At 40.4% G+C, this 21,444-nt stretch overlaps 1 protein-coding gene and 1 long non-coding RNA gene across 3 annotated transcripts in view; one reads left to right on the forward strand and one right to left on the reverse strand.

Annotated features, from left to right (window-relative positions):
- Nucleotides 1–13,430, forward strand: part of GABRA5 (gamma-aminobutyric acid type A receptor subunit alpha5) — an 82,802-nt gene extending 69,372 nt beyond the window's left edge. Inside the window, exons 8-11 of the mRNA XM_015545123.2 lie at nucleotides 2,024–2,167; nucleotides 5,341–5,493; nucleotides 8,665–8,876; nucleotides 12,217–13,430. Of these exons, the coding sequence (XP_015400609.1) occupies nucleotides 2,024–2,167; nucleotides 5,341–5,493; nucleotides 8,665–8,876; nucleotides 12,217–12,519 (812 nt within the window). The 3' untranslated portion in view covers nucleotides 12,520–13,430. The remainder of the gene's footprint in view (nucleotides 1–2,023; nucleotides 2,168–5,340; nucleotides 5,494–8,664; nucleotides 8,877–12,216) is intronic.
- LOC122239411 lies at nucleotides 5,323–11,964 on the reverse strand. Of its 2 annotated transcripts, XR_006218471.1 has the most exons (6): nucleotides 11,855–11,964; nucleotides 10,547–10,701; nucleotides 9,149–9,298; nucleotides 6,501–6,587; nucleotides 6,211–6,345; nucleotides 5,323–5,593 (listed from the first exon to the last, which is right to left on the reverse strand). It is a non-coding gene; the product is annotated as an uncharacterized LOC122239411 (long non-coding RNA). The 2 variants fall into 2 exon arrangements; XR_006218472.1 differs by lacking the exon at nucleotides 10,547–10,701.
- Nucleotides 13,431–21,444: the final 8,014 nt, after the last annotated feature.

The following is a 21,444-nucleotide window of genomic DNA, read 5'->3' on the forward strand; positions in this document are numbered from 1 at the left end:
CTGGACAAATCTTCTCTTTAACATGTATCCCTAATTTCTCCTCTTTTTGCCATTGCCCACCGCTGTCGTATTCCACCTGGACTTTTTTTAAAGTTTATTTATTTTTGAAAGAGAGAGGGGAGGGCCAGAGAGAGAGAACAACACAGAGGATCTGAAGCAGGCTCAGCGCTGTCAGCACAGAGCCTGATGTGGGGCTCGATCTCATGAACCATGAGATCATGACTTGAGCCTAAATTAAGAGTTGGACGCTTAACTGACTGAACCACCCAGGAACCCTTTCACCTGGATTATTTTAATGTTGCCCTAGGCAGTCTCCCATTTCTGTCTGGTTCTCACCGACATTCTATTCTTCCATCTCAACCAGACATCATTTTAAAGCATGAGTTATAATATGTCACTTATTTGCTTAATCCCCCATCCCTACCTCCATGTCTTCTGATTAGCTCACAGCAAAAGCTATAAAATATCCTCGAGACACTGTTTTATCTGATGTTTTCCTCTTCCCTCTGCCCTCTTCCCTGTCCAGCCACACTGCCTGCCTGGCTTCTCCTCAGGTATTGCAGGCATGCTCCTGCCCTCAGGACCTTTGTAGCACCCATTCCTGGGATGCTCTTCCTCCTAACAGCCTTGTGGCCAGCTCCTGAACATCTCTTGGGTCTCCTAAGTGAGGTCTTCCTAGAGAAGCTCACTTAAAATTGTACCTCTTCCCTCTTCATAGCTTGTAGCTCTCCATAGCAATTACTCACCTGTTGTATGTTTTATGTGTATTTTTCTCCCTCCTCTTGGAGAGAGCCTCTGTTCTCCATCTAACTGTTCTAGTTTCTATTGCTGCATGACAGGTTATCACAAAGTTAGCAGTTTAAATCAATATGTAACTAACCTTACTGTGGTAATCATTGTACAATTTATATATCTATCAAGTTATTACAATGTATATTTTAAATTTAAGCAATGCTACATGTCAATTATATCTCAATAAAGTTGGAAAAAAAGAAAAAAGAAAAACCACCTTTATTGTCTTATAGTTTCATAGGTCAGAATACAGTGTGTTTGCCTGATGTCTCTGTGCTGGGTCCCACAGGCTAGAATTATAGTGTCAATAGGGCTGACAGTAGCAGGGCTACTTCCAGCTTCATTCATGTTGTTGGCAGGATTCAGTTCTGCATGGCTGTAGGTTGGAAGTCCCTGTTTCCTGCTTGCTGTCACCTGGGGGGTCATTCTTATCTTATAGAACCTGCCCACTTGCCATGGCCCCTTCCTCCATCTTCAAAGCCAACAATGACAGCCAAGTACTTTCTTCATGCTTCAAATCTCTCTGAGACAGATTTCTGACTGGCTCCAGCTGGAGAAAGTTCTCTGTTTTTAAGGGCTCAAGTGATTATATTGGGTGCACTGGGTTAATCCAGGATAATCTTCTGATTTAAAGGCCCATAGCCTTAACTCCATCTGCACAGTACTGTTTGCCATATAAAGTAACATTCATAGGCATGACACCAATGCAGGTCATATGTACCATGCCACCCTCCCACCAGGACAGTGTCAGACAAGACAATAAGTACCAGTTGCAAAGTGGAACCTTTAACATAGCTGATGCACTCAGGTGCTCCTCCATGTGCTCTATGCATTTGGTCATTATGGAGCTTGTATTATGATAGCAGGAGCCCTAAGAAGTAGCTACTGTAACCATCCCATTTTACAGATGGAAGAACTGAGGCACAGACCATAAGTTACTTGCTCAACACCACAGAGCTGGGAGAGCCCCTGGCACTGTAGTCTCAGCCCATGTGACCCTAAAGAGCAAATACATACTGGGAAACAGGCACTGATTGCTGACCACTCAGATCTCTAGAAATGAGAAGGCCCTACCTGAACAGTGGCGGCATCTGCCTTGGTTTGACCACCTGTGCAGTCTTCAGGTCCTTTAACTTTCCAACCATCTCTCTTGCTACTTTTATACACATCGTTGGTTGTGCCAGGCTGAAAATAATTCCATGTTTATACCACCTTCTGCGCTCCAATACAGATGCATATCCTAATTCCGAAGTTGTCTATGTGTGGACCAATGGAACCACTAAGTCAGTGGTGGTGGCAGAAGATGGCTCCAGGTTAAACCAGTACCACTTGATGGGGCAGACAGTAGGCACTGAGAACATCAGCACCAGCACAGGTGAGACCAAGAGACAGAATGTCACACCCTGGGAGAACTCAGTGTTCCTGTACCATGCTGAGGGTGGGGGGAGGGGGCATGCCTCCTAGGAACACCTGAGTTCTACTTAGCAAGCTGGGGCACAGCTGTGGTTGTGTGGTGCTGTCCACAGGAGCTCTCCAATTCAGATTCCCGTTCTTGCAGCTGCACACGGAGGCACCAACTGCAGTGGCTGCCTAGCAGCATGAAGAGCCATGGGAGGCATTGATCTGTGATGTGTTTGCCCTCATGTGAGCAGGGCCCTGTGATCATAGGCTCTTCCTGGAGGTGACATAGACTTCCTTATATAATGCAGTCCCTGCTCCCAGCATTGAGACATAGAGGCAGTAGTCTTTTCAGGAAAGGTAGACAGCTTCCTACAAGTACTCCTATTTACCAGCTCCCCCTACCAGGAGGTTTTGAACATTTCTAAGAAGATGTCCCAAGGGTTGAATTTTGGGGAGTACAACCAAGCAGAATAGAAACAGCTGAGACCTCACCAAGAAAGAAGCAGAGGCTCTCACTCTCATGTACATAGGGCCGGGCTGAGTACCACAGGGGCAAGCCTGGCTTCACCTGATTTAAAATGGGTGAGGTGTTCCAAAGGAACAGGATATGTTCAAGTTTCTGCACCTGCAGGGTGCATCCTTGGCTGCCTCCTGGCCACAGGAGGCCCAGCCCCAGCAGTCAGGAGGGGAGGAGACCCCAGGGTGCCAGAGAGTCTCCATATGGCAGAGAAGAAAAGTATAACAGGGATGGAGTGGGCCTTGTCATGGGGATGAGTTCTGTGCTCCAAATGATACCCCGGTCAGCTCCAAATGATACAAACCTCAGGGCTGGAAGGAAGCTCATGGACATTGAGTGCATGTCTCCTCTACACACAGGCTCCTAGAGCCTACCCATTAGCCTGGTGCTGGGCATCCTGAGGAGAGGGGAGAGAGCCTGGCAGGATGGTGAGGATGGTGGCACCATGTGGATGCCTAGTTAAAGAGAAAGGAAGAGGAAGCAGGCCTAATTTTATGGGAACAAGTGAAGAGGTAGCATGGCAGATGTTTGGGGTAAAGAAATGTCATGCTGATGGAGGATGCTGCTGTTTGGAGTTGTTTCATACAGTTCTTTAAAAATGTATAAATGGGGTTTCTGCCTCTATCTGCATTCTAAAAATATGGTCTTTTTTTAAACATTATCTGATACTGCTACCCTTAACTCAAAAATAAAACAAATGAAAGGGGGGTGAACGGATGGGCAAAATGGGTGAAGGAGAGTGGAAGATACAGGCTTCCAGTTATGGAATGAGCAAGTCACAAAAACACAAGGCACAGCATAAGGAATATTGTCCATGATACTAAAATATTGTAATAGGGATGTATTGGCACAGATGGTAGATACACTTGTGGTAAACACAGCGTAACATATAAACCTGTTAAATCATTATGTTGTACGCCCTAAACTAGTGTAAAATTGTGTGTCAACTATACTCAAATTAAAAAAAAAAACAGAATGAAAAGAACAACAATAAAAGCATTATAAGTAGGAGAGTAATATCAAACCCTACTGCAGAGAAATAGACTGGTATTTCCCCTCTTCTTGGGTGTTAAGAAGAGGCAATATTGGATCATTATAAAGATTCAGTTCTTGCTATTAAACGTAGCTCATCCTCCTTCTCTTTGTCGCTGTTTCCTTCTGGTGTGATAAAACCTGCTCAGTCCCTCTCTGCTGCTCTGACCTGCCTTCAGGCTATGGGGAAAATGTGGCCTGCCAATGCTGGTGTGTCGCAGACACTGCTAGGAATTTTGTGTTTTTTTCTGGAAGGGGGCAGATTTTGCTACATGTGATCTTAATGGTTCCCCCTGCCTCTGACATCTGGCATGCTGAGAGAAAAGGCACATAGGGACCTCCACAGCTGGCTATGCTGAGCTCTGGGCTTTGATTCCAATAGCACATGGCAGATCTGTGCTATCTGACTCAAAGTACCAATGCTCCACATTGGTTTCTGGCAGATCCTCCCCCACCCCCAAACAGATGGCTCCCACCCAGGTCTGCATTAGTGGCAGCCTCAAGCCCTTTCTCCCCACTTTGCATTTCTATCCAGCTCCCCAGCCACACCATCTACTCCTTGCAATTCAGCAAAAGAACTCTTGTCCTCAGATCAGCTTAACTCTGCCTCCACTCCTCAAAGCAGCCTCCCCATCTTCCTAGGGAGGTGTATATTCAGGTAGCAGTCACACAGATGAAAGGCACAACGTAGAGTACAGACAGTAGTAATTGTTATTATGTTATATGGTGAATGATGGTGACTACACTTATCATGGTGAGCATTAAGTAATGTACAGAATTGTCGAATCACTATGTGGTACAACTGAAACTAATACAACGTCATATGTTAACTATATTTTTTTCAGAAAAAGGAATCTAGCATTAGAGACTTTCCAGTTGACATCCATTTATATACCCTCCAACCACAACCCATCTCAGCTCCTTACCAGTTCACCATCAGGGCAGCGTCATTCTCAGCAATGAATGGGAGGTCCCCGCTGGCCTCCCACACAGCCAGGCAGATCCAGAGAAGGCACTGGGGCATCTCCAAGGAAATGCCCCTATCTCCCCTGGTAGGTGGCAGGAGGGAGGGGCTGCCAGACCAGTGGCCTCCTCAACCTGCTGTTCTTCAGCCTCCACCTGGGTCTGTCACGGAGTGCAGAGCCTGTGGGGAGTGCTTTCCCCAGCTCCTGCCAGCTTTCCCTGGCTGGGAAATAGGGAGAACAATTCTCCACCTGCAACAGGGCTCTGTGATGTCCTGAGTTATATCTGGAGAGGCTAAATCCTGAAATCCTGATGGCAGTAGCAGTGAGGGGGTGGGCAGAGAGTGGCACAGATTGTGACCAGGGATTAGGAAAACACACAAATCTGATTTTCCCCAGGAAAAACATCCACCAGGAAAGGCTCTTCAGAGGCTGGGGCTCAAAAGACTTACAGAATGACGGCTAAGAAATCTATGCATCCTCTTTCATCTCCTTCATCCTAACAATACAAACAAATAGTTGTCCAGTGGGAAGGTGGAAAGAAGGGGACTTCTGGACTGCCTCTGGTTCAGGGGCAGGAACCATAGGCAGGACTGTAGGACAAGTGGTGGCCCGAGTTAATTTGTTTATTTGCAGGTGAATACACAATCATGACAGCTCATTTCCATCTGAAGCGGAAGATTGGGTACTTTGTCATCCAGACCTACCTTCCCTGCATAATGACCGTGATCTTGTCACAAGTGTCCTTTTGGCTGAACAGAGAATCAGTCCCTGCCAGGACAGTGTTTGGTGAGTGTCCCCAAGCCAGGCCTACACTGGTGTTTTGTGACTGCTTCTAACTACCCCCAAAGAACAGCCTCTGAATGACTAGTGCTGTCTGTTCTGTGACCTGGAAAACAAACAGACCAATTAGTAAAGAATTCAATGTTAAGGATAAGGATTTAGGATTGTACTCTAACAAGGTTTTAGGAAATGACACTTGGTCTATTTGATCATTGTTTCCATTTTGAAAAGCTTTTGCTGGTAGGCTTTTTTTTTTTTTTTTTTTTTTTTTTTTTTTAGGTTTGAAACTGGTAGCAATCTGTCTTATGTGAGATTTTGCTACAGTATTTTCACACTTCTCCTAAAGTACTGCTTTTTACGTTATCAAGCAGTTTTCTTTGAAACGTGATACCACTTTAAAATTAACTCCCAACAGGCATTCAATTTACCATATGTGGTATGGCAATAATAAATTACATATCTATATATCATATATACCATCATATGGTGTCTATGATATGAATATATGGATATTTTCATATATAAATAATAAATATATATTATATACACATATATATAAACATACATATACAAATATATACATGTACACATACATACACATATAGGATAACCATTTAGTAGAATAACATCATTTGACATCCCTAAGACATAAATGAGGTTTAGCAAGATCTAGTTCAGGAGGTACCTCAGCATAGCAGACATAGTTCAGCATTTGACTCTTACCTGGAAATTCTGCTTCCTCACATTTCAGTAGTGATACTAAAGGTAGTTTTGCAGGTCAGTTGCGGTAATGGAGGCTCACATATTTCTAAACTGTAAGGTATACTTCATGCCTCAGCTCTTACTGTTGCACTTTCCCTTGAAAAGAAGGTAATCGTGACCAGAATTTTATGTTAACACTACCATAATTCTGTAGGAAGCTTGAGAGCCCAGGGAGTTTCTAAGTGAGTGGCCCAGGAGTGTTCCTGTCAGACTATCTCTCTACCTCCACCTACATGGCCAGCTTCACTTACCCTGCTTCATCCAGCTTCAGGAATGTTTCGGAGAGGTGTGGAGGTTGACTTATGGCTCCAGCTCTTTAGGGGAACATTAGTAGGTGGCTGAGAAAAAAAAATAGTTTGGACAATGTTGCATATTAGCATCTGTTTCTTCTTGGAGATTCCAGATGCACATTAGGGTGTTAAAGGACCCAAAAAGTTGCAAGAAGCCTGTTAAAGGTCATGCCAGAACACTTTCCAAGTACAATGATTAAGTGGATTTCTAAGAAAAATCAAAGATGCCTACTATTTAATAATTAATATTTAATTTATTAATATTAATAGTGATTTCTCTTAATTCTATTAAGAATTAAGTGGATTCTATTCTATTAAGAATAGTGGATTTCTATTAATTCCACACATGGTACCATGTTCAATAAGGACATATAAATACCTTTGAGGGATGACATTGGATGAAAACTAAGCTGCTGTGACCACCAGTGACATTATGCCCTTGGTGCTGTACTGGTTTCCTAAGGTTATATAACAGAGTACCATGCCCTGAGTGGCTTAAACAACAGAAATTGTCTCAGATCTGGAGGCTACAAGTCAAAATCAAGAGGTCAGCAAAGCTTGTTCCTTCTGAGGGTTGTGAGGGAAGGGTCTATTTCAGGCCTCTCTCCTTGTTTCTGGCAGTTTCCTGGCTTGTGATAGAGAATTCCAGTCTTTACTGAGTATTCTTCCTGTGTTCATGTCTGTGGCACCTGTCATGTTGCATCAGGGCCTGCCTTAACAATCTCATTTTAACCTGATTATTTCTGTAAAGGCTATATTTCCAAGTTAGTTTACATTCTGAAGTTCTGGAGGTTAGGACTTCAACATATGAATTTTGGGCAAACACAATCCAACCCATAGCAGGTGCATTGTGCCCACACCCTATGCACACAAGTGCACCCTTGTGCAAACAAAACTGTGGTGAGGAGGAAGACACAGAGCATGTGGAAGTTGTGTGGGCTATAAGGGTCCTGCAGATCCTGGTCTGAATATGGGTTCTCAGTTGTCAGCTAGTGAAATGGGGTACATTGCTAAGTATTTTTAAATCTTTAAACATGTCACCTGTGAATGGGGATAATGACACCCATCCAGAATGTAGCTTAAATCAATCTGGCACTGGGGCGCCTGGGTGGCGCAGTCGGTTAAGCGTCCGACTTCAGCCAGGTCACGATCTCGCGGTCCGTGAGTTCGAGCCCCGCGTCAGGCTCTGGGCTGATGGCTCGGAGCCTGGAGCCTGTTTCCGATTCTGTGTCTCCCTCTCTCTCTGCCCCTCCCCCGTTCATGCTCTGTCTCTCTCTGTCCCAAAAATAAAATAAAAAACGTTGAAAAAAAAAATAAATCAATCAATCTGGCACTTAGTGGATGCTATATAGATGGCTTGTAATCTGCCAGTCCTGAACGTTCCCCTCCACGTATCTGGCCTTGCTGCATTATCACTGCAATGTTTCCACAGAAGCCAAGGCAGACTGGCCACAGACACCCTGCACAGTGGCTTTTAGGGGACATTGATCCCTCTTGGATGGAGGAAAGTACTGAGACTCAGATTCAGACATGGTGCTTCTACTGCACTCAGCTTCTCAGTTCTTCAAGGTCTACAAGTTGGATTAATACATGTAAAAGCAGGTTTGTCTCTTCAGGTTGCCTTGAGTCCACTATTCATAGGGTGCCTAGCAAATTTTTGTGAAACACTTCACTAGATGCTATGTGAATGTCATTACCTGTTCTCCATTGGGTATTGCCCCCATGGAACAGAGGAACACTACCTATTCAACACATCTTTGTTGAACAAGAGCTATTTGCTATTTGCTTGGTTCAAGACAATGGGGACACAGAGTATGTGTATATATCAGACCCAATCCCTACCCTCCTCAGCTTGTATTCTCGAGGAAGGAGCCAATTAATAAGGTAAATAAAATAAGCAATAAAATAGCAAATAAATGCTATGAGTGTGTTAAATGTTATGAAACTATAGAGAGGGAGGTTCTGTCTGGTAAAGATAACTAGTTCACTGATAAAGGTAACTAGTTCCTTTCCTGTCTTCATCTGTTATGGTCAGGGGTGTTATACTAGGGTCTGGGGGCCAGTACTGATCCTTGTTTCCATTCTCCCTACCCATCCCCTCCCACACCATCCCCAACCACCACAGGGGTGACCACGGTGCTGACCATGACGACCCTCAGCATCAGTGCTCGGAACTCTCTACCCAAAGTGGCTTATGCGACAGCCATGGACTGGTTCATAGCTGTGTGCTATGCTTTCGTGTTCTCTGCGCTGATTGAGTTTGCCACCGTCAACTATTTCACAAAGAGAGGCTGGGCCTGGGATGGCAAAAAAGCCTCAGAAGCAGCCAAGGTCAAGGTACTGACTACATTTCCCCCCTTCCTCCAGAGAAAACATTTATGGTACAAAATATCAAATATAAGACAAGTGTTTCTCCTCCCTATCTCCCACCCACCCCTAACAAAAAAAGGACTCCTTCCCTTGTGTTGAGGGTCTCTACCAAGTCTTACTTACAACAGGTCCTATTTCAACTTTGTTTTGAATCATTAGCTTTGATCAAGCAAAAGGTCTGGTGTCAGGTGAATGGCTTGAGCTGTTTAGACATAGGTCTGCTATTTTTGCTAATGTACCTTCTGTCTGTTCAGTGACTACTTGTCCGGTTCTGAATTGTATATTCTCTGTCACTCTCTTTTGCCACTACACCATACAGTAGATCTTCTGCAGGGTGGCTTTAAGGGCATGTGGAGAGCATGCAGCTTACTGGAGGCAGCAAACCCAACCTGAGGAAGAGATGATTTGGTTCACTTAATGATGCACAGTTATTGTGGAAAGCATTACTCTGTTCAAAGCAATTAATTATCAGGTATTTAGAGGGTGATTTGTGCCTAAATCTAAGGAATATTTGAAGAAAAAAGGTTGCACAGAATTCCAAGCTGAACCATGTCCTTGGGGAGGTGAGAATAATCTACATGGAGCAGAAAATGAAACAACATTTGATAAACTGCTAATTACACCATGCATTAAACAAATAAGCAAAACCTTTGCTCTGAAGAGAGTAGATCAAAGTTATCAAAGTAGACTTGAAATAAAAATCTGTCCTTTGAAAATTCAGCATGAAGGGAGTCCTGGAAAGTATTATAGAAGACTAGAATTGTCTGACCTGACCTCCCAGTCAGGGCCACAAACCAGGAACAGCCACCCAGGGCGGTCTCTTTTTGTTGAGGACACTTATCAGTGTCTCATCGGTGGCCTCATGCTTGCTTTTTGCATTTAACACAACTATTTTCTTTCCGGTAAAAGTCAGAGGTTATGACTTAAGCTGACACATCTGATTCTTCTCACTTCCAAGGGCCAGGTATCCCTTCCCATGTCAGAATTCCAGTCATGGAAAACTCATTTTGAAGTCCAGCTTGCCTGGTTGGAGGAAGGCCAAGTGGGGTCTGTGCTGGGCCCTCTCAAAGGAGATAGGATGGGAGGGAGGGCCCTGACAAGTAGCAACCTTAGGAGTGGATGTTTTGGGGGTTGGAGATGGAGTGGGGGCACAGGAGTTAGCTGACCACAGTGGATTGGTGGTGACCTGGGAAAACATTTGTAGAGGCAAACTAGAGATTTTTGACCCAATCTTCTGGACTTGATGGTAAAGACAAAAGGAGCTATGGAGGATGTTTGTTGGGGGAGGAGCATGAATGGAATTGGGAAAGAGGGCTTCCCAATGCCCAGCCCTGTGTTGCCTGAAGTGAAATGATTGCTAAGGGTCTGAGTTTTGATGGCTATGTGACAGTGGACTGGAGATACTCAAGTATGAGTACAAGAGCAGATGGGAGTTTATTGCATGAATTGAGGCCTTCAGGCACACATCTCTGAATCTAGGAGGAAAGAATGAATGGAGAGCCCTAAAATGTTGTCAGGTAGGCTCACCATCCTTGTCAGCCTCCACTTTCACACTTGGCCCTACTGTTATTACTACTTGCCATAGATCTGGCTGGCAAGACCTTTGGAGAGGGAGGAATGAAGCCAGCATGGTTTACCTAGTCCTAGATTAGCACTGATCTTTTAGAATAAGCAGCATGCCTCACTGTCTTGTGGAACTTCAGTGCTTCATGTTGTCCTTCAAAGGCTGTAGTGCTGGAGAATCCCACCACTTAGGACTGAAAGGTTCTGTGCGGTTGAAGCATCAGGGCATCTAAAGACATTTGAGTGGGCAAGTCATACTATGAGACATGGGTAGTGCACATGAATTATTAAACATAGTGTTAGCCTACTCATGTAAATTGACTTTTACTTAGAAGTATAGAGCTTGAAAAATAGACTGTGTTCACCATTGTCACATGTTGGGATCTCCAGAGGCAAATGCCAGGTAAGAGTTTGGAGTGCAAGGTAGTTTGTAAGGATGAATACAGATGAAAGAACAGAGAGGAAGTGACATTCAGCAGAGGAAGAAGTTGAAGTCAGCCCTGAATGATTTGGAGCTGAAGGCTGTCTCCTGGCTGCTCTGTCTGCATCTGAGCAGCAGGTGGACCTAGAAGGGGGACTGGGACACATCTCAATGAACACCACAGCCATTGTAATTGTGCTGAATTCTGTACTACTGCTCATTCCCCCAAGTAAAACACATGTTATCAACACAGATTAGTATCTTCTAAAGCATCTGTTCTTTTCTTGGCTACACCAAGAGTTGGGAGCCATTCAAGGCAGTAAATTCATAGTTATGCTTATCAGTTTCTTTTGGCAGACCAGTGTGGGTGTGCACATGATCACTGATATATCAAAGAACTGTAGTATTTCTGAAGAGTAGGCCAGAGGGTCCCTACTGTAGCCCAGGACTGGTGTAGCCTCTCTCACCATGTCCCCATGCTCTCTGCATCTGGTTCCATATTGATTCTTCCTCTCTTTTCACTTACTTCCTCTCACTCCTTGCTCTATGTGCTTCCTTCCTATTTGTTATCTTTTTCATAGTTTTAATGGTTGACATATTTCCTTTAAGTTACTTTCCTGTGTTTTCGCAAATAAATTTTATTTAATGGCACTATATTAAGGAACAGCTTTTTGCAGCATTTTATTTTATACGTTTGCAAACAAATGTTTGTTATGTTTAAAGAATTTCACAATGAAAATCTGTCATTACTGTCTAATTTTCATCTATCTATCCATTCACTCATCCTCAAACCGCCTTTATACTCTTATGCATTCCAGAGTAAATGTTAAAGGACACTATATTTCCCACTAAATATATTTATATGCATGTAAATATATGTATATCATTAACAAGGGTTCAATATTGGTTTCCATTTGATTCTTTCAAAGAAAAATTTGCATAGTGTAAAATGCACAGATACCAAGGATACATTTGATGAGTTCATCTGTGTAAGCCAAATCCCTGTCGAGATAGAGAATATCACCAGTTCTCCAAAAAGTTCACCATGCCACTTCCCAGTCAACAAAGCCCTTTATAGTCTCCACCTCAACAAAGATAACCACTATTCTGATTTAGAATTACTTTGTCATTCTAGAATTTCATGTTCAAGACTGGCCATGTGGTGTTGTAGGCTTAAAAGTCTGTGGAGAACTTCCCTCCCCTAGAGCTAAGCTGATGTTTCTGTATCTCTCTTTTGAGAGATAAACCTTTAGAACCTTCAGAAATGATTTGACAATTGCCTGAAAATAGCATGCCCTTACAGTTTTATTATATATTTTGCAGAAGAAGGAGCGGGAACTCATACTAAGTAAGTCAACAAATGCTTATACTACTGGGAAGATGACCCACCCCCCCAACATCCCAAAGGAACAGACCCCAGCAGGGACCTCAAATGCATCTTCAGCCTCAGTAAAGCCTTCCGAAGAGAAAACTTCTGAAAACAAAAAGACTTACAACAGCATCAGCAAGATTGACAAAATGTCCCGAATTGTATTCCCAGTCTTGTTTGGCACTTTCAACTTAGTTTACTGGGCAACATATTTGAATAGGGAACCGGTGATTAAAGGGGCTGCCCCTCCAAAATAACTCACCATACTCCCAAACTCCAGGAGAGCCATACTTCCAGCAGAATGGTTACCAAGGAGAGGTTGAACTCAGAGGGACTCCATATTCGGGCACTGTCTTTCAGGAAATTTTTGCATGTTTAATAATATGTACAAATAATATTGCCTTGATGTTTCTATATATAACGTCAGATGTTTCAAAGATGCCACATTGATAAACAAAGCAAACTACTTTCTAGAAAAACAGGAGACAATGGCTCTGACACTCAGATACTCAGTATCTTACACTGATAGTTTACAAACAAGATAAGTATATTTTTAACTGTTCCAAGTGTTACCTAACAATGTTTTTTATACTTCAAATGTCATTTCATACAAATTTTCCCAGCAAATAAATATTTTAGGAAATGCTCCATGATATTACTTGACCAACTCTCTTGGAAGAAACATAGATCACAAAGAGCACATTTTTCATTAAAAAGGAAACTGTGGGCATTTATGTACAAAACTAATTGCCTTTGATAATTCTTACTGTTCTGAAATTAGAAAGTATTGCATGATATTACATTAAGAAATAGATTAGGCAAATATTTATGCAGATAAATTTAATAACAGAAATATATGATATGCTAGATGAACAGATAAAATATTTCCCCAGGGAAAAATTTAACTGCTTAAAAAAATCCTTTTTTTCTTTATTTTGGAAAAGAAACATTTCTCCCCACCCCCACCTCCCCATCCAACTGAATAATGATCAGTGAAAGAAAAGGAAATGTTAAAACAAAAGTTATGTGATGACAGTCTTGGCATTTGGCCCATGCATTCACTGGCTGAAACATTGACCACCTCTTGCTGCAGCCAGCGTGTAGTGTTTCAGTGGTGAGAAACTGTAATTGAGTTATTTTCCATTTTATTTCCTTGTACTTATTTCATGACTGACTAATTGCTCTGTTAGCTTTTGTATATGAACCTTAAATGTTCATTAAAAAATAAAAAAAGAACTGATCTTGTGGATAATGTCATTGTTTGAAAAAAAATCCATATTTTGATGGGCTCATTGCCTAAAAATGACATAAAGAAAACCAATCATGAAATTCCTTGCAAAAAAAAAAAAAAACTCTTGGTGATTCATGTCTGTTTCAATCTAAGTCTCTAGAGTAGAGTACCAAAGAGAAAGCAATTTCAACCACACGGTAAATAGGTAAAACCAGAAGTTTTTTCCCATACATACATCACATGGGTCTCTCCTTGATAGAACCTTTCCTGACAGTGTTCCCAAGCTGGGTGCTTGCTATGGACAAGGTAACTGCTCAGTTCTTTCTCCTTTCTTTTGCTGTGTGTGAACAGTGATGCCAAGTACTGCATTTAGACCATTTACTTACTGTTGGAGGAAGTATCCAAGAATAACATGTATAAAATGAACACTTCCTGCCTCCTCTATGACTCAGTTGGAATTATAAAAGGGGAGTTATGATCGGGACCCTGGGTGACTTAGTTGGTTAAGCATCCTACTTTTGATTTTGGCTCTGGTCATGATCTCGCAGTTAGTGAGTTTGAGCCCCATGTTGGGCTCTGCAGTGACAGTGTACTGCTTGGGACAGCCTGCTTGGGATTCCTTCTCTCCCTCTCTTTCTGCCTCTCCTCTGCACTCTCTCTCTTTCAAAATAAATAAGTAAACTTTAAAAAAGGAGTGGTTATTGGGGCACCTGGGTGGCTCAGTCAATCATCTGACTTCGTCTCAGGTCATGATCTCATGGTTCATGGGTTTGAGCCCTGTGCCGGGCTCTGTGTTAACTGCTCAGAGCCTGGAGCCTGTGTCAAACTCTGTGTCTTCCTCTCTCTCTGCCCCTCCCCTGGTCATGCTTTGTCTTTCTCTCAAACATAAATAAAACTTAACAAAAATTTTTACATAAAAAATAAATTTAAAAATAGGGGATTATTTATGATAGTTAGCAAACAGTATCAAAATTATGCCTGCCTATATTGACTACATAATGATACATAGTTGTTAATTTTTTTAAGTTTATTTATTTTGAAAGAGAGAGGAGGAGAGCAAGCAGGGGAGGGCAGAGAGAGGGGGAGAGAGAGAGAGAGAGAGAGAATTCCAAGCAGGCTCCGCACTCTCAGTATTGAGCTCAATGATGTGGGGCTTGAACTCATGAACCACAAAACCATGAGTCGAAACCAAGAGTTGGATGCTTAACTGACTGAACCACCCAGATGCCCAGGTACATAGTTCTTTAATACCAATTTACCTGACTGTGTTTGGTAGACATAGACATGGCCATGGCCATGGCCACTCACACAGGCAGATATTTAGCAGCACCTTTCATCTTGAATAACCATGTAAACACCACTAACATCCATTCATTGAGAACTCAAAGGATTCATCCCATAAAGGCTTTTCATAGAATTCAAGGTCACTGATCATATTTTATCAGAGTAGAATGAGAGATCATTCTTCAAAAAGATGGGTGCCCATTTTCCGCTATCTCTGCCTGATTTCAGGATATTACACATATAAAGGTAAAAGTCAACAAAAAAGTGCGATTAAATCTTCAAGCAGGAAGTGTTTCTCTATTACAAATCGTGCTATATTTGTAGAATAATGTATGTGGTTTTCTTTATACAACAGCATAGAATCTGCTATAACAAAAGGCAAACCTGAGGCTCAGTCTGAAGCTTCTATTTTATCTATTGTTTAGTTATTCTTTCTCTATGGTCTTTTTTTTAATTCTTTTTTTTAACATTTATTCATTATTGAGAGACAGAGAGAGACAGAGCATGAGCATGGGAGGGGCAGAAAGAGGGGGAGACACAGAATCTGAAGCAGGCTCCAGGCTCCGAGCTGTCAGAACCCAACGCAGGGCTTGAACTCACAAACTGTGAGATCATGACCTGAGCCTTAGTCAGACACTTAGCCAACTGAGCCACCCAGGCACCCCTGTGTAGTCTTTACAGTTTAGCATTGCATTGTAGTTTGGAGAAAAATATACTATAAGTTAGGTCTAAATGGCTATACATACAAACACTTTAAACATCTAATGGAAAATGATATCTTCCATATCAAGTTGCAGTAATTTTCTTGAAAAGTTCTAGCCTTTGTTACAGAGCACCCTAGGAGCTCTGCTGGGTGAATTCCAGTTTGAAGATAGCTTATTGCATTTACATTCTGCTCAGTCTTAAAAATGATTAATATTTAGTGAAAAAGATCACATTAGTTTTCTGCTTACTGATTTTATATTGTAGATATTTTGGTGTTTGTTATTTTTAGTGAGGACATAATAAAGAATCACCTTGGGAAGAATGATAACAAGGTAAGAAATAAAATTTTTTGGAAATAATTATAAATTACAATGCCCTACTTTTAGAATGAGGATATGTATTTAAATGTATCTCTTTTGACATTACCATAAATAGAAAGAATATTCTAATAAGCCAGCAATCAGAATTACTTCTGTATTTCTCAGGAATCTATGGATCTATATAGGGCAGGCTTTGGCTAAAGTTGGTCTAAATGCTAATTTACAGTAATGGGGTTCAAATGCTTCTAGAGTAACTATCAAAGTTAAAATGGTTTAGCAAACACCACCCCACCCTTTGAAGGTTGACAAAGAGGTTGTAAATCTTCTATTTGTATGGGAATGTCTTACAAAGTGGTTTATGTCTCCTATGAAACAAGCTATGGGAAATAGGTACAGTAAATGAGAAATCTGTTTTACAACTAAGGATATTGAAACCAAAAGATGTTAATCCACAGGCTCAAATCATATCACATGTTAGAAGAAAAAACAGGCCTAGATTTTAGTTTTCATAGTTTCTAACTCTGAGTTCACAACACCATGTGATTGCTTCCAGATGGAAGTAGATTTAGAACCAAAATATAACCTACAATGAAAAATTGTGCTTTGTGCTCTGGTTGAATGATTATCTATCTATTAAGAACACCTTAGAGAGTTTTTGGGCTTGTTTTTATTTTGTTTGGGTTCTTTTTGGCACTGAAAGCATTATCTTTAAGTCTGTCCCTTCCTTTATAAAAACTCTGTGATCTTAGAAATTCCTCTGATAGAATGGACCTGTCAGGATAGCACTCTCTATCCCACCTCCCCCTCAAAAAGAGAAGCAGAGAAGGGGGGAAGTGATAAGGAAGAAAGATGCAGGGAGCAAGAATGGGCAGAGGAAGGAAGGGAGGTGAGGGAGAAGCACTGATTGACAGGAGCCACATATCTTGATGTGATTGCCCCTTCCAGAGGACTGACATAAGTGATTATGGTTACTGCATTGGGAGAAGTCTGCCTCAAGGAGAAAGCAAAACTATGATGTGACATCAAGTCTTCAATCAACATTAGCTTCCATTGTAAGAACTAGCTTCAAATCAAAAAAGTATTTTTGAAAATTGGAAATGCCATAGTTCTCTAGTGAAAACAGTGTTTTAAATATTTAAAAATTAGTCTTAATGTCTTTTTTACAACACTAGCACATCTGGGGCAATCAATGCCATGAGTAGACATGGCTATGAATTTGAATATGAATAACTCTGATCATTCCAATTTACTTGCCAGATTTTCAGGTAATGCCTTTAAAGTGTGCAAAAGGTTCATTTCATCAAAGATTTGCATGATTATCTGTTTGTCACTGTCATTTTCAATACTCTCTCAATCCTAAACTTGGATTCCCTGTATCTTATCTTGAAATGAGCATGGGTTCTTTATGGAAAACTGTGATTCAAAAATATTTACTGCTTAAAATGTTCCTAGTATAAAAGTCTGAAGAAATAAATTTCCTTAGCTTTTCTGAGTTCAAACTGAAAGACAAAATCAAAGATCAGATACTGTATTTTATACTGTATAATTTTAGAAAGCAAATTTTGAAATGGGCTGTAATTGACACAACACTAATTTAAGTCCAATTTATTCTACAGTCTTCATGTTGCCACCACTGTCTCTCTAGCACCTTGCACTATTCCAGGGCAGCGACTGCTCAGTGAATGTTGGAGGGAATGAATATTGGATAGTGGATGGACTGGATGTCATGAAACCTCTTTTTGGGTAGGGGTGGTTATATCCCAACCAAACAAAATATGTTAAGAATGCATAAGATAAAAATTTCAAGATTTTTACGAACTTATCAGTATTTCACATAACAATACTGGGAACAGATTCCCACATTGTGACCACAGGCTTGGTCTGACAGGTTGACCCTTGCAGTAAAGCGATCAAAAAATGTATTAGCCAGAGGTGAGACTTCCAGATGGTGGAGTTAGTACCTCAGAAAATTCTCTCCCCTCAGAAAATGACAACACTGGCAAAATTATCAAAATCAACCATTTCAGAACTCTGGAAATTTAACCAAAGACATACCACACATTAAAAGTACTTATTAAAGAAAAACTCCTAAGCCTAAGTTAGAACAGTGAAGTCTATGACACTTGAAAATTTTTTTTTAATGTTTCTATTTATTTTTGAGAGAGAGAAATGGGGGGAGGGGAGAGACTGAGCATGAGCAGGGGAGGGGCAGAGAGAGAGGGAGACACAGAATCTGAAGCAGGCTCCAGGCTCTGAGCTGTCAGCACAGAACCTGATGCAGGGCTTGAACTCATAAACCACAAGATCATGACCTGAGCCAAAGTTGGATGCTTAACCGACTGAGCCACCCAGGTGCCCCAAGTCTATGATATTTTAATTTAGGAATACTCCCATCTCCCTACCGACTCTTTAGAATGATAACCTGAAGACCAGCAGTCTTGCTGCTACCAGAGGGGGCTGAGGTGACTTGGAACTCTGCAAAAAACCCTGCCCCTAGAGCTTTGCTACTATTTAACTTGACTTAGAGCTTCATAGAAAAGCTTTATTCCCAGGGCATAGCTGATAACAGTAGAGACCAATAGCAGTCAAGGAAGGTAAATATCATGACTTCCTAAGGCTATGATATCAGCTGGGCAAGAAGGAGCCCAGCCAAAAATTTAAAAGGAAGATCTAGGCAATTACACGTCCACAGTGGGCCAGGAACACCTCTGACATATTCCTGAGGATCTGGAATGCTGTTCACATGGTCAGAGTTATGTGAACAACAAATAAAGAGCATAAAGAGCCATGCAGATGCAGGAGTGATACCTAGGAGGCCAGGACTAAAAATTAAACAAGAATTAAAACAAAGATACTTCACACTACACAGGATACAGACACTACAGAACTAGTCCTAGGAAGTCACTAAACAAAACTAATCCCCAACAACAAAAATAGTGCAACAACAAACAGTGGAAAGGTGGGAAGGATGATCTGATTTCAACATTACTAAAATATACATCTAGTATTTCCAGTTGTCAACAACTATTAGGAGATATGCAAAGAAACACTGAAGTACCGTCTGTATACAGGAAACAAAACAATCCAAAGAAACTAACCCTGAGGGTGCCTAGATGTTTTACTTAGTAGGTAGACTTTAAATAAACTTTTATAAATATGTTCAGAGAACTAAAGGAAACCATGTTTAAAGAATTAAATTTGCTTTACCAAATAGATAATAGTTATACAGAGATAAATCATTTTTATAAAGAAGCAAATAGAAATTTTGTAGTTAAAGAGTACAATAAATGAAATGAAAAAAGTCACTAGAGGGTGTCAATATCAGATTTGAGCAGACAGAAGAAAATAACTAGCAAACTTGAAGGTATGTTAATAGACATTTTTGTCCAAAAAGAAAGAAAAAAGAATGAAGAAAATAAACAGAGCCTATGGAACATACCTATGGAACACCATCAAATGACTGACGTGTGCATAACGGGAATTTCAGAAGAGTAGAAAGATAAAGAAAAAGAAATATTTGAAGAAATAATGGTCAAAACTTCCTAGAATTGATTACAAACATTAACCTACACATCAAAGAAACTCAGCCAACTCCAAGTATACTAACCGTAAAGAGATCTACTCCTGGACACATTATATTCAAGCTGTTGAAAGCCAAAGACATAGAAATAATCTTGAAAGCAACAAGAAAAGATATTTCTCATGTACAAGGGATCCTCCATAAACTTAACAGCTGACAGCTCATCAGAAACCATGGAGGCCATAACAGTGTTGAAAGGAAAGAGGGGGAAAAAAAAACACACTCTGTCAACCAAAAGTTTTACATCAAGGAAACTTATCTTTCAAAAAGGCAACTGAAATAAACAGAATCACAGGTAAATAAAAATAGAGAAAATTAATTTATAGCAGACCTACCCTAAAAGAAATATCAGATGAAGTATTTCAGGTTGAAAACACATGACGTTACATGGTAACTGGAATCCACACAAAGGAAGAAGATCAGTAGAGGAAATTACATACGTAAATATAATAGAAAATATAAATGTATTTTTTACTCTTTTTTTCTCCTGATTTTAAAAGGTAATTACATAAAAAATCATTATAAAACTATATTGTTGAGTTTACAAGCAGTAATTTGTTGGATAATAATATCACAATGCGGGGAGGACAGAGCACTATACTAGAAAAAAATTTCTATATACTGTTGAAACTAAATTAGTAATACAGTAAAACCTTGGATTGCGAGTAACTTTTTCTGTGAGTCTTCCACAAGACAAGCAAACATTTCTAATAAAATTTAACTTGATAAACGAACAATGTTTTGCAATATGAAGAGTACATGTTGCCAAATGTCACATGATCACAACTGAGCCAATGGTTCTTGAAATTCACTTTGATATACAAGTGCTTTGGATTACAAGCATGTTTCTGGAATAAATTATGCTTGCAAACCAAGGTTTTACTGTAATTTCAACTATATTGTTTCAAGTTGAAACACATATTTAATCCCCAGAACAACCAGGAAGAAAATAAATAAAAGGAAAAATAGTAAATGATCCAACAAAGGAATTAAAATGGTGCACTAGAAAATAAGGCAAAAACAAATAACACAGGGACAAAGGATATATGAAAACAAATAGCAAAATAGAATATGTAAATCTAATCATATCAATATTACATTAAATGAAATGTATTTAGGGCTTCAATCAAAAGGCAGAGATTATTCAGACTGGATTTTTTTTTAAGATCCAGCTATATGCTGTCAATAAGAGACAGGTTTTAGGAGCTCCTGGGTGGTGACTCTTGATTTCCACTCAGGTCATAATCTCACAGTTTGTGGTATCAAGCCCCAGCGGAGCCTTCTTGGAATTCTCTCTCCCTTTCTCTGTCCTTCCTCCCTCAGTAAATAAATTTTAAAAAAAGAGGGGCAAATTTTAGATTAAAAAACACAAACACATTGAAAGTAAAGGGATGAAAAATACATACCACACTTGCATACAGTACCCAAAAGACCACTGGAATGGTTAAACCAATAGCAGAAAAATAACTTTAATGAAAAAAATATTAGTACAGTCAAGGTGGGAAATTTATAATGATAAAACAGCTAATTCCTCAGGAATATGTAACAATTAAAAACAGATACATACCTAACGTCAGAGGTCCCAAATATATGAAGCAAAAACTGTCAGAATTTAAAGGAGAAATAGTTCGGTGATAATAGTTGAAAATGTCAATACTCTACTCTCAGTAACTTATAGAACAACAGACAGAACATCAACAAGGATGCCAAAGAAAAAGTAGCACTATCAACCAACTTGACTTGACTGACGTCTATAGAATACTTCACCCAACAAGAGAAGATACACATATTCTTCAAATGCACATGCACCATTCTCCAAGAGAGTGCATTTTCTGTGCCATGAAAGAAGTTTAACAATTTTAAAGAGACTGAAACTGTATAAAGTACGTTTTCAAAACACACTGGAATTAAATTAAGTATTTATTGCTCAAACCAGCAATAAATATTTTTTTTAATTTTTTTAAGTTTATTTGTTTATTTTTGAGAGAGAGACAGAGAGAGTGAGCCGGGGAGGGTCAGAGAGAGAGGGAGAGAGAGAATCCCAAGCAGGCTCTGCACTATC

The sequence above is a fragment of the Panthera tigris genome, chromosome B3 (genome assembly GCF_018350195.1).
Source record: "Panthera tigris isolate Pti1 chromosome B3, P.tigris_Pti1_mat1.1, whole genome shotgun sequence".
Classification (NCBI taxonomy): Eukaryota; Metazoa; Chordata; class Mammalia; order Carnivora; family Felidae; genus Panthera; species Panthera tigris.